The 22,183-nt window shown below is 41.5% G+C and overlaps 1 protein-coding gene across 4 annotated transcripts in view; it reads right to left on the bottom strand.

Moving 5' to 3' along the window:
* The window catches only part of CHST11 (carbohydrate sulfotransferase 11), a 252,261-nt gene that overhangs the window by 77,404 nt on the left and 152,674 nt on the right, over positions 1–22,183 (bottom strand). Inside the window, exon 1 of one of the 4 annotated variants that reach the window (XM_019544778.1) lies at positions 2,999–3,091. The exons of the other annotated variants lie outside the window; for them this stretch is intronic. Within the exon in view, the coding sequence (XP_019400323.1) occupies positions 2,999–3,076 (78 nt within the window). The 5' untranslated portion in view covers positions 3,077–3,091. Of the gene's footprint in view, positions 1–2,998; positions 3,092–22,183 lie in introns of those variants that run through there. 4 annotated transcript variants of the gene reach the window in all.

Genomic DNA, 22,183 nt, shown 5'->3' with positions numbered 1-22,183 from the left:
ACCTCTCTTTCCTATCCTGTCCCTCCTGTACAGCCTATAGCCCTTGACATTCACCGCCCAATCATGCGTTGCGTCCCACCACGTTTCTGTAATTCCCACTATGTCTGGGCTGGTGTCAGCCAGCAGGAGGGTAAGTTCCTCCTGCTTGTTGCCCATACTACAAGCGTTTGTGTAGAGGCATTTGAGGCCTCCTGTGGGTGTGTGTACTGAACATGCAGCTCCTAAGATCCTATCCTGGGGCTGGCTGCAGAACAGTCCATATCAGTACAGGCTGGAAGGAAAGACACCACTGGTCACAGCACCTCCTAAAGCTACCATGGGGAAATGACCTGGTCCTTATAGAATGGGTTTTTTGACTGGGCAGATGTGGTTTGAATATACCGTGCTAAGGAAGAACAAAGTTAATTTGTGCATCAGATGGAAAGAAGTGCTTACTTGTGCTATGCCTGACTCCAGCCAGCTATTAATACATAACTTCCATAAGCAGTAAATTCAGTCACAAACAGAAAAAGGGTCTATGGGGAGTCATTCGAGAGTGCTGCAATAGAGCCCTCTTGCCAGACAGCAAGTGAACGTGTGAGTGAGATAAATCTTCCCTTGGTTTCACCTCTGGGTTGCTCCTGAGATCTGTACCCTTGCTTACGGTATCTATTGTGTTACTGCCACAATATATCATAATGCCAGGGCTGTCACAGCATGTCTCAAACTAAATTTTATGGCAGACATTAAGTTAAGATAGGGGAAAAGCAGTAAAAGGAGAAATGATCATTGTTACAATGCCAATCTGCACAAAACCAGAACAACCAGATTGCTTCGCTTCTCCAAGGAGTGATTTTAAGTGTCATTTGTCTACGGACAGCTTTTTACAACATAACTGGTTAAACAAGAAGAAACGAGTTCAAAAAGAGCCAACTGTGTAAGCTTTTTGGAGCAGGGGATCTCCAAAATGGGTGCACAGTGTACCCCAATCTTTGTAGGAGACACTACATGCTATAAAGTAAACAAACTGCAAAAACTGACAACCTTTACCTTCCTTTGTTAAAAGTATGTTGGCCTAGTAAGCTGGCTTTCTGTGATTTATATACAAGTGAAGGATTGGATTGATCCTCTTCTAGTTATAGGACAGGACTGGGAACTAGAAGATTTGGGTTCTAATTCCTGAGTCAATCACAAACTTTCTATATGATCTTGGGTGAGTCACTTAACTGCTCAGTAACTCACTTCCCTCTTCTGTGGGATCACGATAATATTTAGCCATTTCTTGGGGTTGTAGAGCTTCATTCATTAGTAATAGCATTTTTTTTCAAATCCTAATACTATGGCACTAAGTCACTGGTAAATAGTATTATTAATGCAGATTCCTGCCGTCTGATTAAAAACCCAATTTGTGCTTTACTCTTAGGAATATATAGACATTCCTGATATGCAATGGTGATGGAAAGCAATGTTATCTTCAAAATTTGGGTGGTCAGGGGGACGTAAAACTTTATTCAGTCTGCTCGCTAACATATTGCAGTGATTAATTTAAGGCCTGGATAATAAGATTTAGCATGTATGCAGAATCATAGAACAGATTGTTAAAGGTCACAGCAGTAATAACTATATTGCATGTCTAATTTTCAGAATGCTTTACAAACATTACATTTATTTTCACAACACATCTCTGAAGTAGATAGACATTATTATCTACTTTTTACAGATGAGGAAACCAAGGTGCTGAGATTCTTACCCAAGGCCACATACAAAAGTTACTGCCAGAACAACCAGAGATCAGAAGTGCATGACTTCTTTTTTATTAGACCACAAAGCAATAGCTCCTCTCAGGGGAAGGGACCCATTAGTCCCCCCCTGATAGCTGTTAGGTAGTGAACTGACATTATACTAGAACTCAACAGAAAGAACTAAACACAATAGGTGAAACCTCGTTTCCAACATGGGGACCACGTTTTAGGACTGCTTGTCGGGACTTTCACTAGTAAAGCCTAAACAACGCTACTGAAACAAAAAGGAGATGCAGCAAATCTTAGAATATTCCAATAGTAGTTAGCCGGGGATAGAGCTGGTAAAGTGTTCAGCTTCCAATATGAAGGTAGACAAAAACAGCAAAGGATTTGTTTCAAATTGCTGCCTTCAGTGGACTTAGGCAGCTGGCTAGTGCTATTTTTGCCAATAGCCACTAAAATCCCAGTTCCCCTAGATAAATGGTTGAACAAATCCTTGCAAAATCCAATGCCTTGCAGGTTTCAATGACCTTTCCAGAATGCAAATTTGAGGCAATTACTCCTCAGTTCAACAATTTAAATGGGAAACGGGCAGGATGGAGTACAGCTGTAGCGGTAGTAAAATCTAATCTGAAAACAATGAAGGCAAGTAATTCCAGGACTAAAACCACAGCAACTAAGGAAAAACAATACAATTCCAACAAGGACAAAATCCAAGTGTTGAACCTGCCTTTCCCCTCCCACCCCCCAAAAATCTATAGAACACATAATGGCTGTGCAAGAGGTAATTTTTAGTACTGTGTTTGGACAGCACCTTGCACAATGGGACCCCAGTCCGTGGCTAAAGATCCTAGGAGCTGCCACAATTTAAACAACAAATAATGTACACAAGTAACTAGGGATACCAGGAGGAAAACTGATTCCAGCCTCTCAGGTTTGTCATTTTTACTGGTCACCACTGAAGTCAAGGGCAGTTAACAGAAAAAAGGCAAGGTCATCTGGCTACTGCCTGCCCAGAAGTTCATAAAATGTATAGTATTTGGAAACCATACAATAAAATGTATAGTATTTGGAAACCATACAATAATTATAGCCACCATTAGTCATTTTAAAACTGTACCACAATTAAATTACTTCCAATATGTGGAAAAAAGGACAGAGTTTTACACACCCTTCTACTCCGTGAAAAAAAAAAGACAACATGAAACGGGTGACTGAATCAATGCATGGTAAACAAGACTTCAGATCTCAATATTAATATAATTTAGTGCCCTTACCAGAGAATTAATGAGATACCATCTGCCACAAAGGGAAATTAAAAGCAGAAGGGTTTTGACTCTCTGCCGCACACACATAAGCACTTGCTCTTTTCACAGAGAGTTGCTAAGGCTAAAACTTGATGGCACTAGGGTTGGTGAGACACGGTCATTACAATGTGTCCTATAAGCAGTTAAATATTGATTTCTTCACTGAAACCACAGAAAAGAAAAAATCAGCTCTGATTAGAATGGACCTTTTCTCATTCTCAAATAAGAAAGAATGCAATATTTTATGCCAAATTTTAATCTCTCTTATAATGCAGAGTAACTGCATTGAAATAAATGGAATTATTCCAGATTTATATTGGTAAAATTGATATAGGGCTATATGCAAAACTTATCTTCATACACTTGAGCTCTATGCCAATATTTTGTTATCTCAGTTATCTTACGGTTATAAACTACTGCAAGACTGTTTCAGGCTGGATATAAGGAAGAATTTCTTTATTGTCCGAGCCCCTAAGGTCTGGAATAGCCTGCCAGCGGAGGTGGTTCAAGCACCTACATTGAACACCTTCAAGAGTCAATTGGATGCTTATCTTGCTGGGATCCTATGACCCCAGCTGACTTCCTGCCCTTTGGGCGGGGGGCTGGACTCAATGATCTTCCAAGGTCCCTTCCAGCCCTGATGTCTATAAAATCTATGAAATCTCCATGGCCCCAGTGCCCAATCCTCTCCCTGCAAGCAAACATTTATATTTGTGATGAGCCCCTGGAGTCCTTGAAGGCACAGGAACATGCAGCAACTAGGGCTGTGTGAAATTTCAATGGGTGTTTCGTTTCAAAGCTGTTCTGATGCGTTTCAATCTTGAAACGGCAAAAATGAAATGAAACAAAAGCTTTCGAAATGAAACGAGGGTACTCAAAACATTTCAAAAGTTTTCAAGTGTTTTGAGTTTTGAAGCCGGGCTTGCTGCAGCACAGGCCCCCGGATCTGTGCGCAGGATGACAGCATGCTATCACTGCTGACTAGGGCCAGCAGCAGCCCCAGGCTTCCCAGCGCTCAGCATGGGTTGCGCCCAGTGCTGGTTCAAGCTGGCAGTAGCAGCCTGCTGTCATCCTGCATGTAGATCCAGGGGGCTGCAAACCCCCGGGGGGGCTGCGAAACTGTGCTAGACTCTTCCCGGGAGGCGCACATCCCTGGATCTTCACATGGGATGACAGCATGCTGCCACTGCCGGCTGGGACTGGTGCTGGGTACAGCCCATGCCAAGCACCAGGAAGCCTGGTGCTGCCCCTGGTCTCAGCCAGCAACAGCAGCGTGCTGTCATCCCGCACACAGATCTGGGGACCCACACCCCCTGGGAGGGCTACAGGGCTGTGCCAGATATTCAGATGTTCAGACACATCCAGATATTCGCAAACTTGGATTCACTGGTTCAACTCCACTTAGCAAACAAATTATGAAGAGGTACTGTTGTCATTTTTAGATATTTTTATGCTGTAGATTAAACAGTGGGCACATCTACATTAGGGCTGATCAAAGCACTATTTCATTTCAACTTCCATTTCACTGTTTCAAAGGGACAATGTTTTGTTTTGATGTTTTGAAGCACTGTTTCATTTCATTTTATCAAAACTGTTTTGCTGTTTCAATCATTTCGAGGTTTTGCCCATAGGCTATAATGGGAAATTATGAAAATGCCTATAACTTGGTCATTTTTTTCCTGATTTGGATGAAACTTGCAGGGATGGTGGCCCCTTCTGAGGTCATGAAGTCTGCCAAGTATCAAGGAGGTAGGTGCAGGAGTTTCTGGGAAACTGCACCTCAAACTGCTGACAAATAAAAAACTCATAACACTTGCTGACAGCAGCAGCCTGCTGTCATCCCACGCACAGATCTTGGGGCCTCCACCCCTGGGAGGGCTGCGGGTCTGTGCCAGACTCCTTTGGGGGGGGGGGCCACGGGCCCCCAGATCTGTGTATGGGATGACAGTAGGCTGCCGCTGCCAGTTGGGACCGGTGCTGGGAGCAGCCCATGCTGATCACTGGGAAGCCTGGTACTGCCAGAAGCCCCAGCTGGCCACAGCAGCCTGCTCTCATGCCACACGGAGATCAAGGGCCCACGAAACAGTTTTAACAGAACAAAACAGAACAGTGCTTTGAAACAAAACAAAACAACAAAACAAAACACTGTCCCTTTGAAACAGCGAAACGGAAGTCGAAACAAAACGGTGCTATTTCACACAGCCCTAGCAGCAACTCCATACATAATGGAAGCGTCTATAAGTAAAACTGAGCACTGGAAGTCTTAGATATGCTGACAGATTAGAACATAAGCCTCAGGATTGCCCCATCTAGATCTTTCATCGCTTACTTATATTGTTTAGGAGTGTTTTCAGAAGCCACACGTGATGTTTACGAAAAGGAAAGAAACATGTTTATACTTTTTAAAAAATGAATTAAAAAATGTTGTGCCTTCAGTCATGCACAAGTGACATTCCTTACACCAATCAGGTAAATCAATAGGGACACAGACTGATCATTATGGAACTGGCATGAAAGGAAAAATTACCAATGTATAAGCATCTGACAAGGTTTCATGGGTTAGAGGGTTTACACACTCCAGTAGATTTTAATGCGTCATCTCTCATCTTTTTTTTTTTTTTTTTTTTTACTGGTGTGTTTTCCTGATGCTTGTGTTCTTCAATGCATTATACAAGAATGTCAGATATTATTCACACAGAGTTTGATTTTGTCACAGCATTGGGGCAGGGTTTTTTTTCAAAGCTATATGGAGCATGAGATCTCATAATCAATGAGGTGATTTCTCCATTTTCCTTTGACAGGACAGAGCATTTCATGACAGCAAGTTTAAAAGCAATGCAAGTACAAGTGGTTTCCCACAGTATCAAGATGGTTTTTTGTGTCAGCAATAATTTGTAAGGTATAGAGCCTGATCCAAAGCCCATTGAACTCTACAGAAGTTTTTCAGTTGACTTAGCTGAGCTTTGTAAAAAGCCCATAGTGTGTTTCAATTTATGGATGGTATCAGAAAGGCAATAAATCATTCTGGTGAAGGGCAAGCCTCCATGATTTCTAGGCAGACACTCAGAAATTTGGAGGATCATCATTTTCACGTATATTTCTTGCTCAGATTTAGTTCTTAGGAAAGGTGCTGACAAGTCAGGAAGACTGAACTTTCCAACTGCTTCCAAGACTTCCTAACACTGCCTTGCGAATGCTTCTCTACTGGCACTGGTAGCCACTAATCCTGGAACTGAGAGCCATTTCATTTTTGTGCTTATGCCATCCTTGGCATCAATTCTTACCAGTCAAAAATGGTGCCAAATAGTACCAGCTAGAGTGATGATTTTGTGATAGGAACAGAAATCAAAACTCATGTAAGGCCACTAGACCCCTTAGTGGTTTGTACCTTCAAGTTTTGAGATAGAAGGGATAGGTTTCAGAAGTCAAGAGCATTTCTTAGAGCCATCCCATTCCTTACTTTGGAGACTTATCTGAATTTTTCTTTGCCTCGGACCCAGACCCAGATCACAGAGGCATACTGAAGGGGCAAGGACTATGTGCAGTGCTTGGACACTGTTCAGACACACTTGGCTTGAAAGAGTGTGGATCTAAAGGTCGTGCACCACAATGGTAGACCTGCAGTTTCTGTTTTTTCCCCACAAAAGCTGGGCAACTTTACATTGGTGCATCCACAATACATGAAGAATTTACAAAGTAATATATACTATATCTACCTGAACAGGAAACAAGGACTACTCTTAGCACTTATCAGATGGTTTACTATTCAAAGCTTACCGGTATACATATCCTTTTTGCAGATCTTGACTGATCTACACAAGAACGATCTTTCTACGGGATTAAGTGTTTACTGTATAAAAATAACCTCAAGAAAAAGTTATTTGAAAAACCAAGAGGAGGAAAAAGGAATTCAAAAACAAGCAAACCTCTGCAAATAACATTATCTAAAATGACTCAGTGAAGGATCACACATTGAACTTTTTCCGACTTAAAAACAAACTCCTGATTGTAGAGATTTAGTACCAGCCCATTAAAAAATGGAAAATGTGCCAGCAGTGTAGGAACTTTCAGCACAGCTGGCCTAATGTAAAAACAAAGTATAATTGTATGCGATTAACAAAATTGTGCCTTCAAGAGTGGCTAATTGATCTAAGGCTGCACTCCTAACAGTGCTCGACTGCTTAATGATTTTCACTTTCCCCAAAGATTCTTATACTGTAGAAAAGTTTCTAAAATTTGGGGGTTTTAAACTGCTGGGTCCAGGGCTACATTTGTCCCCGACGTGGGCCTTTTTCCCTCTGCCACATTTTGGGCCACCCATTCCGTAAAAAGAAGGAGCATCAGAAATTAAGTGCCACAGAAAGATTTTGCAAACCAAGGCAAAGATGACTTCCGTTATGTTGCACACACCGGTTATGTCAGGTGAAAGTCATGATAAAGAAACCCAACAGGGACGTGGTTATGAAAAGCCACTATAAAAAGCCTCGACTCACAGGTGTACTTTGAGTACAGCTGGACCTGCTACTTTAATAGACAGCCAGGACAGCAAAACATATAGTGGGAAGTTTCAAATTCTTTACAACCTGGGATGAAGCCCACAGTGCTTTCAAGTAGCACCTGTTCGTGGAAAACCAGCAACAAATTTCAATCGTGTGCCACTGAAGCATGTGTGTGGCTGCCAATAGCAAATTAGTGCCACCTCTAATTTGTTGCCTTTTCTGTCTGAAGTTCCTACAGTACTGATCATAGCCATAGCATTCTGGCTTCAATCTATCACATCCTTTGTTACCAGAGTTAATGCTTTTGCTTTGTACTGTTCACCAATCACGTTCCTGGTACTGTTGTAATATGCTCAAGTATCAGACCACGTGGGACACTGGAACAAATGCTCTCAAGTTTGAATACAAACATGTAGCCTGTTGCTCCATCTTGTCATTAAGGGACATGAAGGCTATGGAAGTATATACTTTTAGCTCTCTGTTCCCTTCCATTCTTAAATTAATGGCTGGATTTGCACATCCAATGGCATTCTAGCATGTGCAAGTGGGAATTGCTGGAAAAGTGAAAGCCATTCATCAGGCAAGCATTGTGCAGAAGAAATGGATTTATGATCTTCAGTGCATGGGTTTGTTAACTGCTTGTAAATTCACACACTGAAATCACAGGAGGCCTGGGTCTGCATTGCCAAGTAGAATTTGGCCCATATTATTAATGTAGAAACAAAAATTAGCTATTTTCCCCTGAGTTTCATAAAACCATTATTTCAAGAAGAAGAAACTGGTATGCATTCTTAAGAACTTCCAGAATACAAACCAGGCTGGGTCTGATAGAAGTCAAGTTAGTGATTCTCAACCAGGGTGCCCGGGAACCAAGGGGTGCTGCGAGAGCCTTTGAAGGATGGTCACAAAATAAGAGGAAATAAGTAGATAACTGCAGGCCCAGGCTCAGTCCTTGCTTGGCCATTCCCCCACCCCAACTATCCAGCTTCAATGCAAGGTGATAAGCATTGTAATAAGTCAGTATTTGAAACAGGGTGCCATTCAATTCACAAAAGTTATGGAAGAGGCCTTGAGTCTAAGTTTGAGAACCACTGTGCTAAACCAGTCTCTAAAGACTGTGTAACAGAGGCTGCTGACAGACATGAAAATATAAAGAGAAACCCAGGGGTCTGCATCAGTTTGACCCAGCTCCCCAGCATCTCCATAGATTGCGCAGTTCAGCAAGGCTTTTAAGGCTTTTATTTAATAGCCAATTCAAGCAGCTATTAGATAAAAACATCAAAAAACTCTGCTGAAGCACACAATCTATACAGATGTTCAGTGAGCTGGATCAAACTAATGCAATGCCTCTTCTGCACTGCTCTTGGCACAGGGGCACACTGAGCTTAAAGTAAAATTCTGGGGTTCGGTTTTATTTTTGTTTTTGGGGGGAGGGTTCACATCTGTAAGCAGCCAGACTGTCTAACCTCAGTAACTGCTACTCTCCCAGCTTTTGGAGAATCACAGATTTCAAGACTAGAAAAGATCCTTCCTCCTGCATAATGTAACCCATGGAATTCACCAACAGTTCAAAATGTATGATCAGATGACTCAGTTATACCAAGCTATAATAGAGCAAGGGCTGGAACCAGGGAAAAGTGACTTATTGCTTATTAAGCTGATCTACTGTGACTGTTTTATGTGTCCACACTCTCTCACTGTAACTAGAAGCTAAACAGATCAGTTCATCTTAATGAAACAATTTTATAATTACCATGGTTTAGTTTCTATTACCATGGGATAGACACAACAAATGAAACAATTACGGTGGATCATGAGCTTAATGGATATTAAATCCAGTGCCCTCTTACACTGGTAATATAGTTTCTTCTATCCATACCTGAATCCCATCACATTTTAGTCATACATTTTTATCACTTCCTGATGCTTAGACAGTCAGGTGGCCACATCCCCAGCAGAGGTGAACTGGTATAAGTCCACTAAAGTCAGCTGAGCTATGGCAATCTATATCTGCAAAAGACCCAACACGATTTTTCCAGTCTCACTTCTACACAGCCAAATAAGAGTAGCACGCACCAATATACACTCAACACACAATATTCTTGACTTCTTTGTGTTTTTCTACCATGTTTGAGTAATTACTGAATCATTTTCAGACTAACTCCCTCATAACATTTGGAAAAATGATTCTATGGAGGTGAAATATATCGAGTTTGCCGACTTAAAAAAACTGGCAGGTTTAAATTTAAACCCAACTTAAAACACAAAACACTGACGTACTCATACATTATAAGTGCACGCACTTTTCCCTTGATATGAAAAAAGGATGTCCTTACACTTAACTTGTGGATAACTAAGACTGCTGAACATGATGTGCAGTGTGAACATAGCTCTTGAAGAAAGAGAGCACGAGCAAGTGAGTCCGAGTACGTTGGAAATCAATAAAGCTATGGGTATTTGAAAACCTCACACTGAGCATACACAGTTCAACCTTTCCTCTCCGTTTAAGAGCTGACACTTATAGAGAGGTGTTCTGAACATGTGCCTGTGTTCCTCCCCGCCCCCCAAAGTGAGCACTTTTCAGCATAAGACATTGAGAAACATTAATGACCTAGAGACTTAAGCATGTGTGCCGCATTACATCCGTAAAGAGGTATTAATAGAAGTTTTCAGCTCAGTGAGTGTTTTCAGTGCCCACCCATCATGGCACATTATTGCTGTGCTTCACTACTAAATTTAAGCTATTCAGGTTTTAGAAACCTGGTTTTTAACCCATTAGGCTTCTGATCCCAAAGTAAGTAAAATCCCAACTGAGGTCACTGGGAGTTACATGTGCACAGAAAATGCAAAAATTTCTTATACTGATATTTCCAAAGGAGCATTAGAAAGCAAGACATCCAACCTCCTCTAAGCCTCCCCCAACCTTGAAATAGATGGCTAACTCCTGTAAGGCTTCTTTGAATCCCCACCCCCCAATCTTGATTTCATTATGCTATTTCACAAATACTATCATTAGATATTGAAATGGCAAACTCAACTGCAGCAGAACAAACTGCATTTATCCAAATCAGAAGAACCTCTCATTGTTATTACTATTTTTCCCCCTTCTCAGGGAACAGTTGAGACTTGTGGTGGCTTTGGCTGTGGTCTGCAGCAGCTGTGTAGTATACATCATATTAAATATATTAGTGGCTCTTGCATGGTCATTCTGGCACCATTTATGTTATACAATGCCTCCAGTTTTTCTATTTAACTTAAATCGTTTATCAATCATTCACCAATGCCTGTAAATCACAGTGTCTGGGGACCTTTAAACATAAAAATAAGGAGCTGTAAAAAAATATTAGTACAGCAATTAAAGGCTCCAATAGTAATAAACTCTACTTGAACTGCTCCTTTAGAAAGCCCTGCTGAAATTAAACAAACACTGAATATCCACAATGTGAAAAGAGCTTTTTATTCTTGTTTATAATAGCTACTGGTTTATCCAGGAGAGAGGAGAATTAGGGTAATTTTTTTTTTTTTTTTTTTAAAGATTGTATATACTAGAGTAATGGAAAAAGAAGGCAAGGAATCATATAAAATTAAAATATATTCTTCCAGCAGACTGAAACCAGAACTTAACAAATGAATCAGAAAATCTGTCCACCAGGGAAACGACACCTTTTAGTTTGTACAAGGAGTGGATTTTGGATCATGTTAATAGAATCTGAGTTGAGCCTAAGGCAAAAGATGGCAAAATAACTCTTTGGCAAGATGCATTTCTAGTTGGATATGATTTTTGTTTGTTTGTCTGTCTGCCTGCATGTTGTCTTCCTCAAAGGGCAAGTTTCAATTTTGTACTTTAGAAACGAGTTGATTTTATTTGGAAAAAAAAAATCACTTCTATGACTGAGAAACAAACAGAAAAGGAAACAAGAAAACCAAAACATTTCAAACCATAAATACCAAATTCTAGCCAGACAAACAAAAACACAATGCTTCAGAAGGAGGGCAACTAAGATCAGTTTAATGTGTGATATGCCCTCTAGTCAATCCAGCAAAATAATTTGCGATTGATATTCCATCACTAGGGGCATTAATTATTTACAGAAGATGACACATTAAAATTTGTACTGCAAGGGACAATCCAGGATTAGTAGGGAGAGGGCACAGGCCATTTAGTTTATGCAGCAGGGCCTTAATGATATATTCCACTATACAGTCATAGTGGTTTAGAAGTCAAATGAGCTGCACTGGTAAACACAGGGAAGAACCAGGTCCTCAGTCTTATCCATCTCTCATTACCATGGTTTTATTAGAGGACTATGGCCCCATCTACACATTACACTTAACCAGTGAATCATTATCTTAAGTTCTGACCCAGCCACATGTTTAATCAATTAATAGCGTAATAAACTGTGGAATTAATTTGTGGCTCTTTCCTATCACGCCATTAATTGGATGTGTGGCCAGGTATTTCTCTGTGGCTGCGAGTCCTACAGCTGACGGGACTTGCAGCCAGGGGACTGCCCCATTCACTGCCATGGCTGAGTCCCACAGCTGATGGGACTCACAACTGCAGGAGCTTGCTACTTGCTGGTGCAGTGCCTAGGGTCATGATCTCAGCCTTCACCTGCACCAGCAATAAGGTGCGATTGGAACTGATGCTGGATCCCACAATCACAATCTGTGTGGCATGGCAGGAGGTGCAATTGTGTGGATTGCTCATCAGATCCTATCACACCTTTACCTGAAAGTCTGGCAAGGGCCTAAGTCTTGCCCTTACAGGGGGACAGAGTCTATGAACTAGCAGGTCTTTTTTACAAGACCTTGTTGCTACTGTACCTGTGTGACAACCTCTCTGTGGTGCTTATTTGCATACTGCTGTTAGTATGCAAGGTCAGATTATGGGGACTCTTATCTGCATATCCTCCATTGGTGGAAAACTTTTCTGCTCATTTTGACTGTGATAATATATTTTAACTGCTTTTAAAATGTTGAATATGAAGGAGGGGAAGTCTTGCTTCTGTGCACTGGCCCTGCCTTCTACAACTGTAAAGTTTATAAGGGGATGGATGCAGTAAGAGTAAGTTCAGTAAAGGTAGCTGAAGGGTCAGTGCTCACCATGTGGAAGTCTAAGGTGAATGGACCTCCCAGCTCAAGAATCACAAGAGAGGGCAGGTTCAGTCTGAGCATGTTACTTGGTCCTAAAGTTCTGCAATCCCTAGGGTATCAACAGGTAGAAGCCTGTACCTGCCAGATTTGGAAAGAGCCGAGATTGCATCTGAAAACTGGATTGGCCCTGCAATCAGAAGAGAAGCAAGACCTCAGCAGCCGTGAGAAGCAACATGGACAAGGAGCAGCTTTCCACACCCCCACTCTTTCCCCCACAAATAAACCCTGTTATAGTTTGATATTGCTTGCTATAGGAGAAGTTTGTTCACATTGCAACAACCAGGCAGAAATTGTTTTTCCAGGTTTCTGGGTGGTGGCTTGGGCTGAAACAATCTATTTGGAAAAAATTCCTGAAGTGAACTCTGCCTTTGTTGCTGCCTTCCAGTGCCTGCCAGAAGAGTTAAATTCATCTCAGGGTACCAGGATCCCATGAAAAAATAGTCTGTAAACTGTTGACTAAATATGACTGCAGATAAACAGTTATCACTCTCCCAGATGCACCTTGGGAAGGTTTGATTTATTAGCCTAGGGTCCTTACTAAGAGCAGAGAGGAGCCATATACATGTATTTGATGAGTACTGTGAGCCTCTAGAGCTTGTATTCTTTCTGTAGTAGAACCTAACAAGTGCTAAAATAATTTTTCACTTATCACCAGAGTGGCAATCCTTCACACTGTTGCTCCCACTGGGAAGAAGCTAAAAGGACAGAAACAAACAACAAACACTTGCTACCTAATATTCTCTTTACTCTCGACTCTCCTTCTCCTAGGGCCCATATACCAGATTGCAACAAATGGCAACTACTGGTAGCAGAAAAAAGCAATTCTGATGCAATGTTTTTCATGCCAGCATGTCTTCAGTGACAGAGACATGGTAGCAGTTAATGCCGGGCAGATTGGTAATGACTGCTAAGCAGACTCGCAGTGTCCCAAGGTACCTAAATCATAGAAAATTAGAGTTGGAAGCGACCTCAGGAGGTCATCTAGTCCTACCCCCTGCTCAAAGCAGGACCATCCACAACTAGATTATTCCAGCCAGGGTTTTGTCAAGCCAGGTCTTAAAAATGTCAAAGGATGGATTTTCCACCATTTCTCTAGGTAACCTGTGCCAGTGGTTTACAACCCTTCTAGTAAGAAAGTTTTTCCTAATATCCAACCTAAATCTCCTTTGCTGCAACTTGAGACCATTGCTCCTTATTCTGTCATCTGTCACCAATCCTTTTCTGAACCCCCCTTCAAATAGTTAAAGGCTGCTATCAAATCCCCCCTCAGTCTTCCTCTCTGCAGACCAAGTAAACCCAGTTCCCTCAGCCTCTCCTCAGAAGTCATGTGCCCCAGCCCCCGAACCATTTTTTTGCCCTCCACTGGACTCTCTGCAACTTGTCCACATCCTTTCTGTAGTGGGGGGCCCAAAATTGGACACGGTACTCCAGATGCAGCCTCACCAGTGCAAAATAGAGGGGAATAATTATTTCCCTCTCTTTAAGTTGTCCCAAGTGAGATGCTTCATTTAGTGTCTCACTAAATGAAGACAACTACACAAGCAGAACTTAAAGAGCACTCTCAATCTTGCTGGGCGCTCTCTCCATTTCATTGTAACTTCTTTTCCTTGAGCTTCTCTTTACTTGGTATCCTCCATGCTGCATTGTAATGCCCCAAACACAAAGGTCCTTCTACATGGGGCAACACAGCACTGTATAGAGCAGTGGTGGCCAATCTTTTTGGCAAGAACAAGTTAAGTCCAAAGTATGAGACAGTGCCACTCTAATACTCAATCCCTGTTATTGCCCAGTGCTGCCGAATCCTATCATCATTAGGACATGGCAACACTGAATTGGGTGGTGCCCCTTCCTCTAGCTGTCATTGGGCCAAATCCACAACTCAGTACCAACCCTGAACTCTAATTCTACTTGCTGACATCCCCTTAACTCGGCACGTGGGGCTTGCACATCAAACACACTGGTTGTCCATGCTACTTGTGGCACGTGAGCCATGGGTTGGCCACCACTGGCACAGGCATACTGATGTTAGTTCTGAATGCGCTGGTACATCTACACCATACAGTTCAGTCTGGGTCTTCAAACGAGCACAGCACCCCGCTTGGACCAACTAGCCTTGTGTTGCTGCCAGGCTAATTAATTTGGGTAGAGGACCAGGGTGACACTTCAGTATTTCTACCTGGTACTGTACCTTATAGACATTACTTTAAATGCACCAAGTTAAATTTTAAGAAGCTCCCTGAATATTTGTTATGCAACTCTTGTTATAAACAACATCTTCTGTATTTATCAACAGCCCCCAAACCTCCTGATTTTAAAATGAAATTACATAAATATTGACGTTTTTTTAAAATGGCAGCACAGGACCACATGGTTAAAGACCAGTACCGAAACAGGCCTGTGGAACCAGTGGAAATTTCCTTCGTGCTTTTTTTGCAACAGTATTCTCTTTCAGTAGTTTCCTCTACTATGAAGTGTTCTTTTATTATATCTGAGTTGAGACAGCTCCAATGACGCACCTAAAATAGATGAAACTACCACCGTGTGTTTTCCTACAGCTAAACAGCAAGCTATGCTGTCTGAAGCAGTGGCTCAGGCATCAAGACCATCCATTCAGAAAAGCACTTGCCTTTGCCAATTGCAGGTATTGCCAACATCACCACAAAAACAGAGCCAATAAATCCAAGCACACCGTGCATCCCCTCTGTACTCCATGGAAGTCTTCAAAGTTTAGATGCTTCTTTTGTTACATAAAAGCATTTAATACTTTACATATTCAACTTTAAAACCCAGGAAATCCATGTGAGGAAGAACAGACTTTGCACAAAAAGCCTGAGGACTGTGAAATTAAAAGGGGATGGAGCTTGACAAATGAACTGTAACCTGTTAAAATTGTTACATATGCGTTTGTCATGCAAGCAGAGGAGCAAATCTCCCATTGACTTCAGTGATACTACACTAATTTGCACTGGCTGATGATCTGGCTCAGAAATGGAAGTTAATCATGTAGGGCACCATGTGTGCATGCAAATTCCCCACTGGTGTTTCACAGATTTCATGGAAAGGAGGTCTAGTTTAAGGAGGTCTAGGCAAAAGAAGCAGAATTGGGCCCTCCAAGACTGGCTTCACAACAATATTTGTATTAAACTAAAGCAAATATGCTATTAGCATCTGACTAAATGTGTCCTTTTTACATTACTTGTTGCCTGGAAACTGGATCTATGAACACAGCAAAGAAACAAGCTTGGTAGCCCCTCCTTGGAATTATTTTCTTATATACATAATTACAAAAAAAGTCTTAATCTCCTCTGCAGATTGCTCAACTAATTTTGCCACTGTGGAAAACTACCAAAGGGGAGGTAGTTTCATGTCAAGGAACACTGTTAACTTTGTTCCACCATTACCTTCCAAATCAGACTCTACAAACTGAACAGGAAAGAAAGAATGCCTTTATTCTACTACAGGCTCGCCTGGATACTAAATTTTACCTTAAGCCAAAGCAGTCGCAGATTGTTTATTGAGAGAGGTTCCCACACATTTCCTATAGGCTACAGTGGAACCCACCAAACCCTTAACAAGGAACAAATAGCGAAAAAACCCTAATAGCTGTTGAAATATAATGGGCAGCTAAACCTTGCTCCATTACTCTGTAAGTAATGACTGAGCTCTGGTTAAGCCCTGATTAATAAAGTGCACTTGAAAATTTTACTTAGTTCTTTCCTTGCATAAAACTGAACAATGTGGAGACAGTTATTCCTAATTTAACAAGCGGTGAAATTTAATGCCCATTGTATCTCAAGTGCTAACAGTATCTTGCTTCAAAGGGGAGCCTGTAAAATAGTACTAGGAGTTTTGGGCTACTGTTAAATTACATGGCTTACTGTCTGCACCCATATAAAGGTGAAGACTGTGTCTGGCTACAAAAGCGCTGTATCTCATTCATTCTTAATCACTGGAAACTGAGTGGTATGCCTGTGTTAATGAATGACTTCTTACTTCTCTCCTTTAACAGGTCTTTATTCCTCTAATCAATCTCGTCATTCACACCAGGAGAATCAGTTAAAAGCTCTTTAAAAATACATAGGTGTGATCACAGTACATCCTGTATATTTTTCTAAAGAGATGCTTTATGTAAATAAATAATAGAAAACTGGAAGCAAGGCAGCTTTTGAGAGAGCTATGGTGTGGACAGGTTCTCTTTCTGCAGGAAAGGAGACAGGAGGGATGAAACACTATGCCAAGGCTGCTAGGACAGTCATATAAAGCTCTGCCCTGTGCCTCTTTCAAAATGTCCCATGGTTAGAAGGAAGTCACTCACTGGAGTCTCAAAGCTACCCATGTACCACAGACTTGTGTGTCCCCTCCCTTTCCTGAGTGAGCTTTATTTACATCAAAAATAAAGAACCATGAAACTAAGATATTTACAGCTTCAGAAAACTATTGACAGTGAGCAAATGAATCCCACAATACTAAGTGTACTGTGTGGATCACTGTTTATGCTCATTTTTTCCCTTAATTTGGGGTCTTTTCCTCCACTGCTTCCAACATTTGAATCTTGGAGTGTGGAGGGACCTGCGGCCAATAGCAGGCGCTTTGTTGTACCAACTGTATGCAACATGTTTGCTCACCCAGGTAAACTCAAATGGTATCAACAGGTCTTTTATGTGAAGCACTAACTCTGAGGAAAGAAACCTTTGCCAGTTAAAAAGAAAAAAAAGAGCAAGTGAGGAAAGCAGAAAGAAAACCCAGCTTTTCCCCACATTGTTTCTTGTGGGGGAAAAAGGAGAGGAAATAAAGCATAGGAGGGGGAGGGGAATGCTTGGAAATCAAATTAACCAAAAAGGTTAAATAATAAACAAAATCAAATGGCTTGCTTTCAAAAGTTAAGTTGAAAGTTTCATGGTAAAGCATTTCACAAAGTTTTTTCATTGGGCGGGGCCGGTTCCCATAGTTTCCTTTCAATTTCTTCTAGTAACAGCCACTCAGATGTTGGACTCCAAAGGGCAGTGTGATGTACTGACCATGGTGCTGCACTGGGCCAAAAGGTCTTGAGCCCTATTCCTAACTGCTGCTCTGCTACTGGAAAGTCATTCACTGCCATGTTTCAGTTTCCTAACAGTAAACTGGGATAAGCATACTGACCTCCTTTGCAGTGTTTCAAAAACTAATGCAGAAAAATGCCAGGTAAGATCTATGTAGCAGCAGCAGCAGCAGTGGTACAAATCAGACACTACTGCCAAAACTGCTCAGAACCATATAGGCTTTTGCCAGCATGTATTCCTACTCTATTGTGCAAAGAGCCATAGACCTTGTCTACATTAAGAAAACTGCAAAAATGTGTTACCGCTCCTAACACCCTTTCAGCTCTAGCCACATTTGCAACATGAATGGTCCCAAGAGGTAGACCACTGGCTGTCACCACTGTTTCCCATGCAGTGTGCCATGAATGCATGCTCACAGCAGATCTCAGTGATATACAGTAGACTGTCAATAATCTGGAATAATTAGTGTCACCCTCATTTGGATGTCAAACACCATAGAATGAAGTGCTGAAAATTATATTCGAATTACTGTACTATACAATGAATGTTAAAAACAACAGGACATAAATACAAGAGCATATAATGTTTTAAAAAGTCTCTAAGTACTAGTACCATAAATAAACAATGCACAGTTGCCTTGCTGATGAGCAAAACCCAAGTGGAGGCTAATGGTTTTGCTAACAGGGACTTCTGGTCAACTGACTTTCCAGATAGTTGACACTTATTGACATATATACCATAGGGCCTAGTCTCTTGCTCTGTACCTTAGATGGGGTCATTTGCAGCAGTGTAAAATGCTACCAGATAAGAATGATAGCATTTTGCACAGGTATATAAAACTGAGGAGTGCAGTAAGAGAATCTGACACTTGCTAACTCTAAAGAATTGAATTGGTGTATGTAACTGGGGGAAACTTTTGAAGAGAGGGAGATAGGGTTACAAGATAAGGTAGAAGAGTACACTGTCTCATATAGGTTTTGCTGCTTTTTACATCTTCAATTCTTCATCTGGTTTCTTAGAAACTCCTAGCTGGAATCAAACACTTAAATAATCCTACCCTCTTCTCATCAGAGAAAATAAGGTTAAGATCCTCACTTGCTCTGGTCCTTTTAGTATGGGGAAAAGAGGCCTAAATATTTCAGTTCTGGCCAGGGAAATATTCCCTTCATGTAGGGTTTATGGAAGCCAGCTACAGCCTGTCTTTTGAAGACATCCACACAAATCCAGGCATGTCAGGGGTGTGACTTGTAAGGAGAACTTGCATGTAGGCTCTCCCATTTATAGGTAGCAGTGGTGTCCATAGGGCAAGCCAGGGAAGTTGCCATATTTTAAAGACAGTTGCCTAAATTGTTCCAGGAGGTGCTTTAAAACCAGAGTAGCCCAAGATGTGCAAAGCCTTAAAGCAACCACAGTTGTGCTAGTTGTGCACTTATAAAACAGCACAAAATCTCACTCCTGGATTCTCAGAAAGCCGTGCTTGGATTCCCGGCAGCATTTGCTATGTTAGCTCCCTGTTAACGCAAGAATAAACTAAGCTCCCTGTTAACTAAAGAATATCCCATGTGAATTTACAAGTCATGATGAAATAAGACTCCCAACACACCTGTAACATGGTTATCATCATTCATTTTTACAAGAGACTAAGAGCTCAAATTCAGTAAAGCATGAAAGTACACTAGGATCAGAGGTAAGTTATAATGTCTCAATGTGGGAGAACTAAGAAGGGAGCCAAGACTCCCACTCTTCTGGTCTAACCAACTGACTATAGCTTACCACAGGTACCTAGAGTGAAAAAGAATCATTTAAAATTAATTTCTCTCTTAGATAGATTTCCTACAAACTCAGCCCAAAACACACATCAAAAAAGAAGCATTAAACAGTGACACAACAAGGTTTATATAATATAGCTTTGGTTTAGTGTCAGCACTGTCTCTTATCTTAGCTTTCTTGTGTACCATTTCTGATGTAAAGCACACAAAGAATGAAAAAACACAAAAAGTATGGATAGAAATATATTTGTACTTAAAACAATTAACTCCCTTTGTAAATCACAATCAAATATAATTGCGCTAGATTTAAAAAAAATTTCTTACTGTGACACAACCTGCTCAAAAAAGGGGAGCACATGTTCCATGACATTTTTGAAAAATGACTTCCCCAGTTTTTGACCAAACCCACAGTTGAGAAGTATGAAGGCAACAGACAAAAATCTATTCTGTTATGTGCATGCCAGCTACCCTCTCTCATAGCCTGCTCTTCACATACCACATTTACTTGAATACAAGATGACACCCCAATAATTAGACTGTATGTATGAAAAATGTTTTAATTTGTTGCAACTTTCTAGGAATAGAATTTAATTATTGGAAGTTTGTCTTGAATTTGCCCCCCCCCCCGCTATAATAGGGAAAATAAGTCGGGGGGGGGCAGGAAGGGGTGTCAGGAAGGCAACTTGCTCTCTGCCCACCTCAACTTTCCTCTTGTAGCGCCTCCTCTGCCCCCTTACTGTCAGACCCTGCTCTCCCTGAGCACGTGGAAGTGAGGAGCAAAATTTAAAACACTGACTTTGACATAAACATGCCTATTGTAATTTGCATGTAGGTTCAGCCAGAATTGACCCATTTTCCCTTTTTTGAAACTGTTGCAAGTTTCAGCACAGGTACTCCATAAACACACACACACACACACACACACACACACACACACACACACACACAGAGCAGATCTCAGTGATATACAGTAGACTGTCAATAATCTGGAATAATTAGTGTCACCCTCATTTGGATGTCAAACACCATAGAATGAAGTGCTGAAAATTATATTCGAATTACTGTACTATACAATGAATGATAAAAACAACAGGACATAAATACAAGAGCATATAATGTTTTAAAAACTATGCATGCGTGCTTAAGGAATACCTGTGCTGAAACTCGCAACAGTTTCAAAAAAGGGAAAATGGGTCAATTCTGGCTGAACTAAGTCTATGAGTTATGTATATATGGTTCACTCAACAGTCCAAACTACACCTTTACAGTTGCATCATTCTTATTCCTGCCATCATAACTGCACCATGTACCTGCACTCCTGCACGCCCAAGCATCTGCAAGCCCCTCAGCTGAGGAGCGCATCAAATTGGGAATGAGTGACATGTAGGGATACTATATCAGAAAGACAGCTGAAGATGATTATGAGATGATGGAGATCATATGGAAGAGAAAGAACTAGCACAGGCTGCTTAGAGGTGGGACCACCACTGAAGAGAGCAATGATGATGTTGACAACAGAGACAATGACAGGGACAATGATGAATATGGAGATGAATGAAAGAACTGGAAAAATAGGTGGAAATTGGGAGGAGGTGGGGGGGTACTGAGGTGATCGATTGTGGCTGGTAAAGGGCATATATAGTGCAAACTATTTTATTTTGCAAAAATATATATTCTTACATGTGCACGTGCACACGCACACACACACACACACACACACACACACACGTGCACACACATTCCTACCACAATACCTTTACCAACCTGTCCCATGGCCACTGTGGCTCACTTGACAGTCCAAAGCCCATCATTGCAATTATACCGTACACTTTCCTATCACAACCTCTGCAATGTGCACACAAGTTTCCATGCATCTGGATACCTGCGTGTCCATCAGTATAGCTTATGTATAGTACTAGGCCAAAGCCAAAGGCTCCTGATTTATCATAAAGTTAATTGGGTTGGGCACCGGCACAGTCAACAGTGTTTCAAGCCATAGTGATCCCACCGCTCAACACTGTTCAATGTGTGTGTACTCCAGAACCCCACCCCACCAAAGATCCATGTGCTAATCAGGCCCCACTCATGACTGGAACCAGATGTTCTTATCACAAGCTCTGGGATGCTCTAAAAATGTGTATGCAGATCAGGTACAGGGCAGCCTGGTCTAGCTCCACTCATGGAGGATGGGGCCACTCTAACTGTATGCAATAGGCTGAGAGAGAGGGAAACAGGGATCCTGGGTGAACTGTTTCAGGTTCTGATTTGTGATGTTTGCCACACATTTAAGGCTGGTGAAGAAACAGGAATAATTGAAAATGGGAAAGAAAGACAACTCAGCTGTGGTAGTAAAGAGGAAGTCAAAATGTATTCAATATAGTGGCTCATCTTGAAAGAGTCAGTGCTGAGAGGGACTGAGCACAACGGGCACTACCATCTACGTTATTCCGATGGACCTTTTAGCTAAGATCAAGCATGTCTGGCACCGTGAAGGTGTCAGGGCTGGCTCTGGCCCTCTTGGTGCTGGTCTAGTACTGCAGTACCTCCAGGTCTGGTGCCAGTTCCTTGTGGAGGGAACACCTGCCCAGTTTTTTCAAGGGCCAAAAAAAGAGAGACAGGGGGTCCCCTCAGTATGCTTGTCCAGTATGGGCCATGTGTTTCATGTGTTCTATAGTCATGTTCCCTGTTGGC

The sequence above is a fragment of the Crocodylus porosus genome, unplaced genomic scaffold (genome assembly GCF_001723895.1).
Source record: "Crocodylus porosus isolate Cpor-Errol unplaced genomic scaffold, CroPor_comp1, whole genome shotgun sequence".
In the NCBI taxonomy this organism is placed as follows: Eukaryota; Metazoa; Chordata; order Crocodylia; family Crocodylidae; genus Crocodylus; species Crocodylus porosus.
The sequence above is the reverse complement of the archived record's forward strand: the minus strand, read 5'-3'. Positions and strand labels throughout refer to the sequence as shown.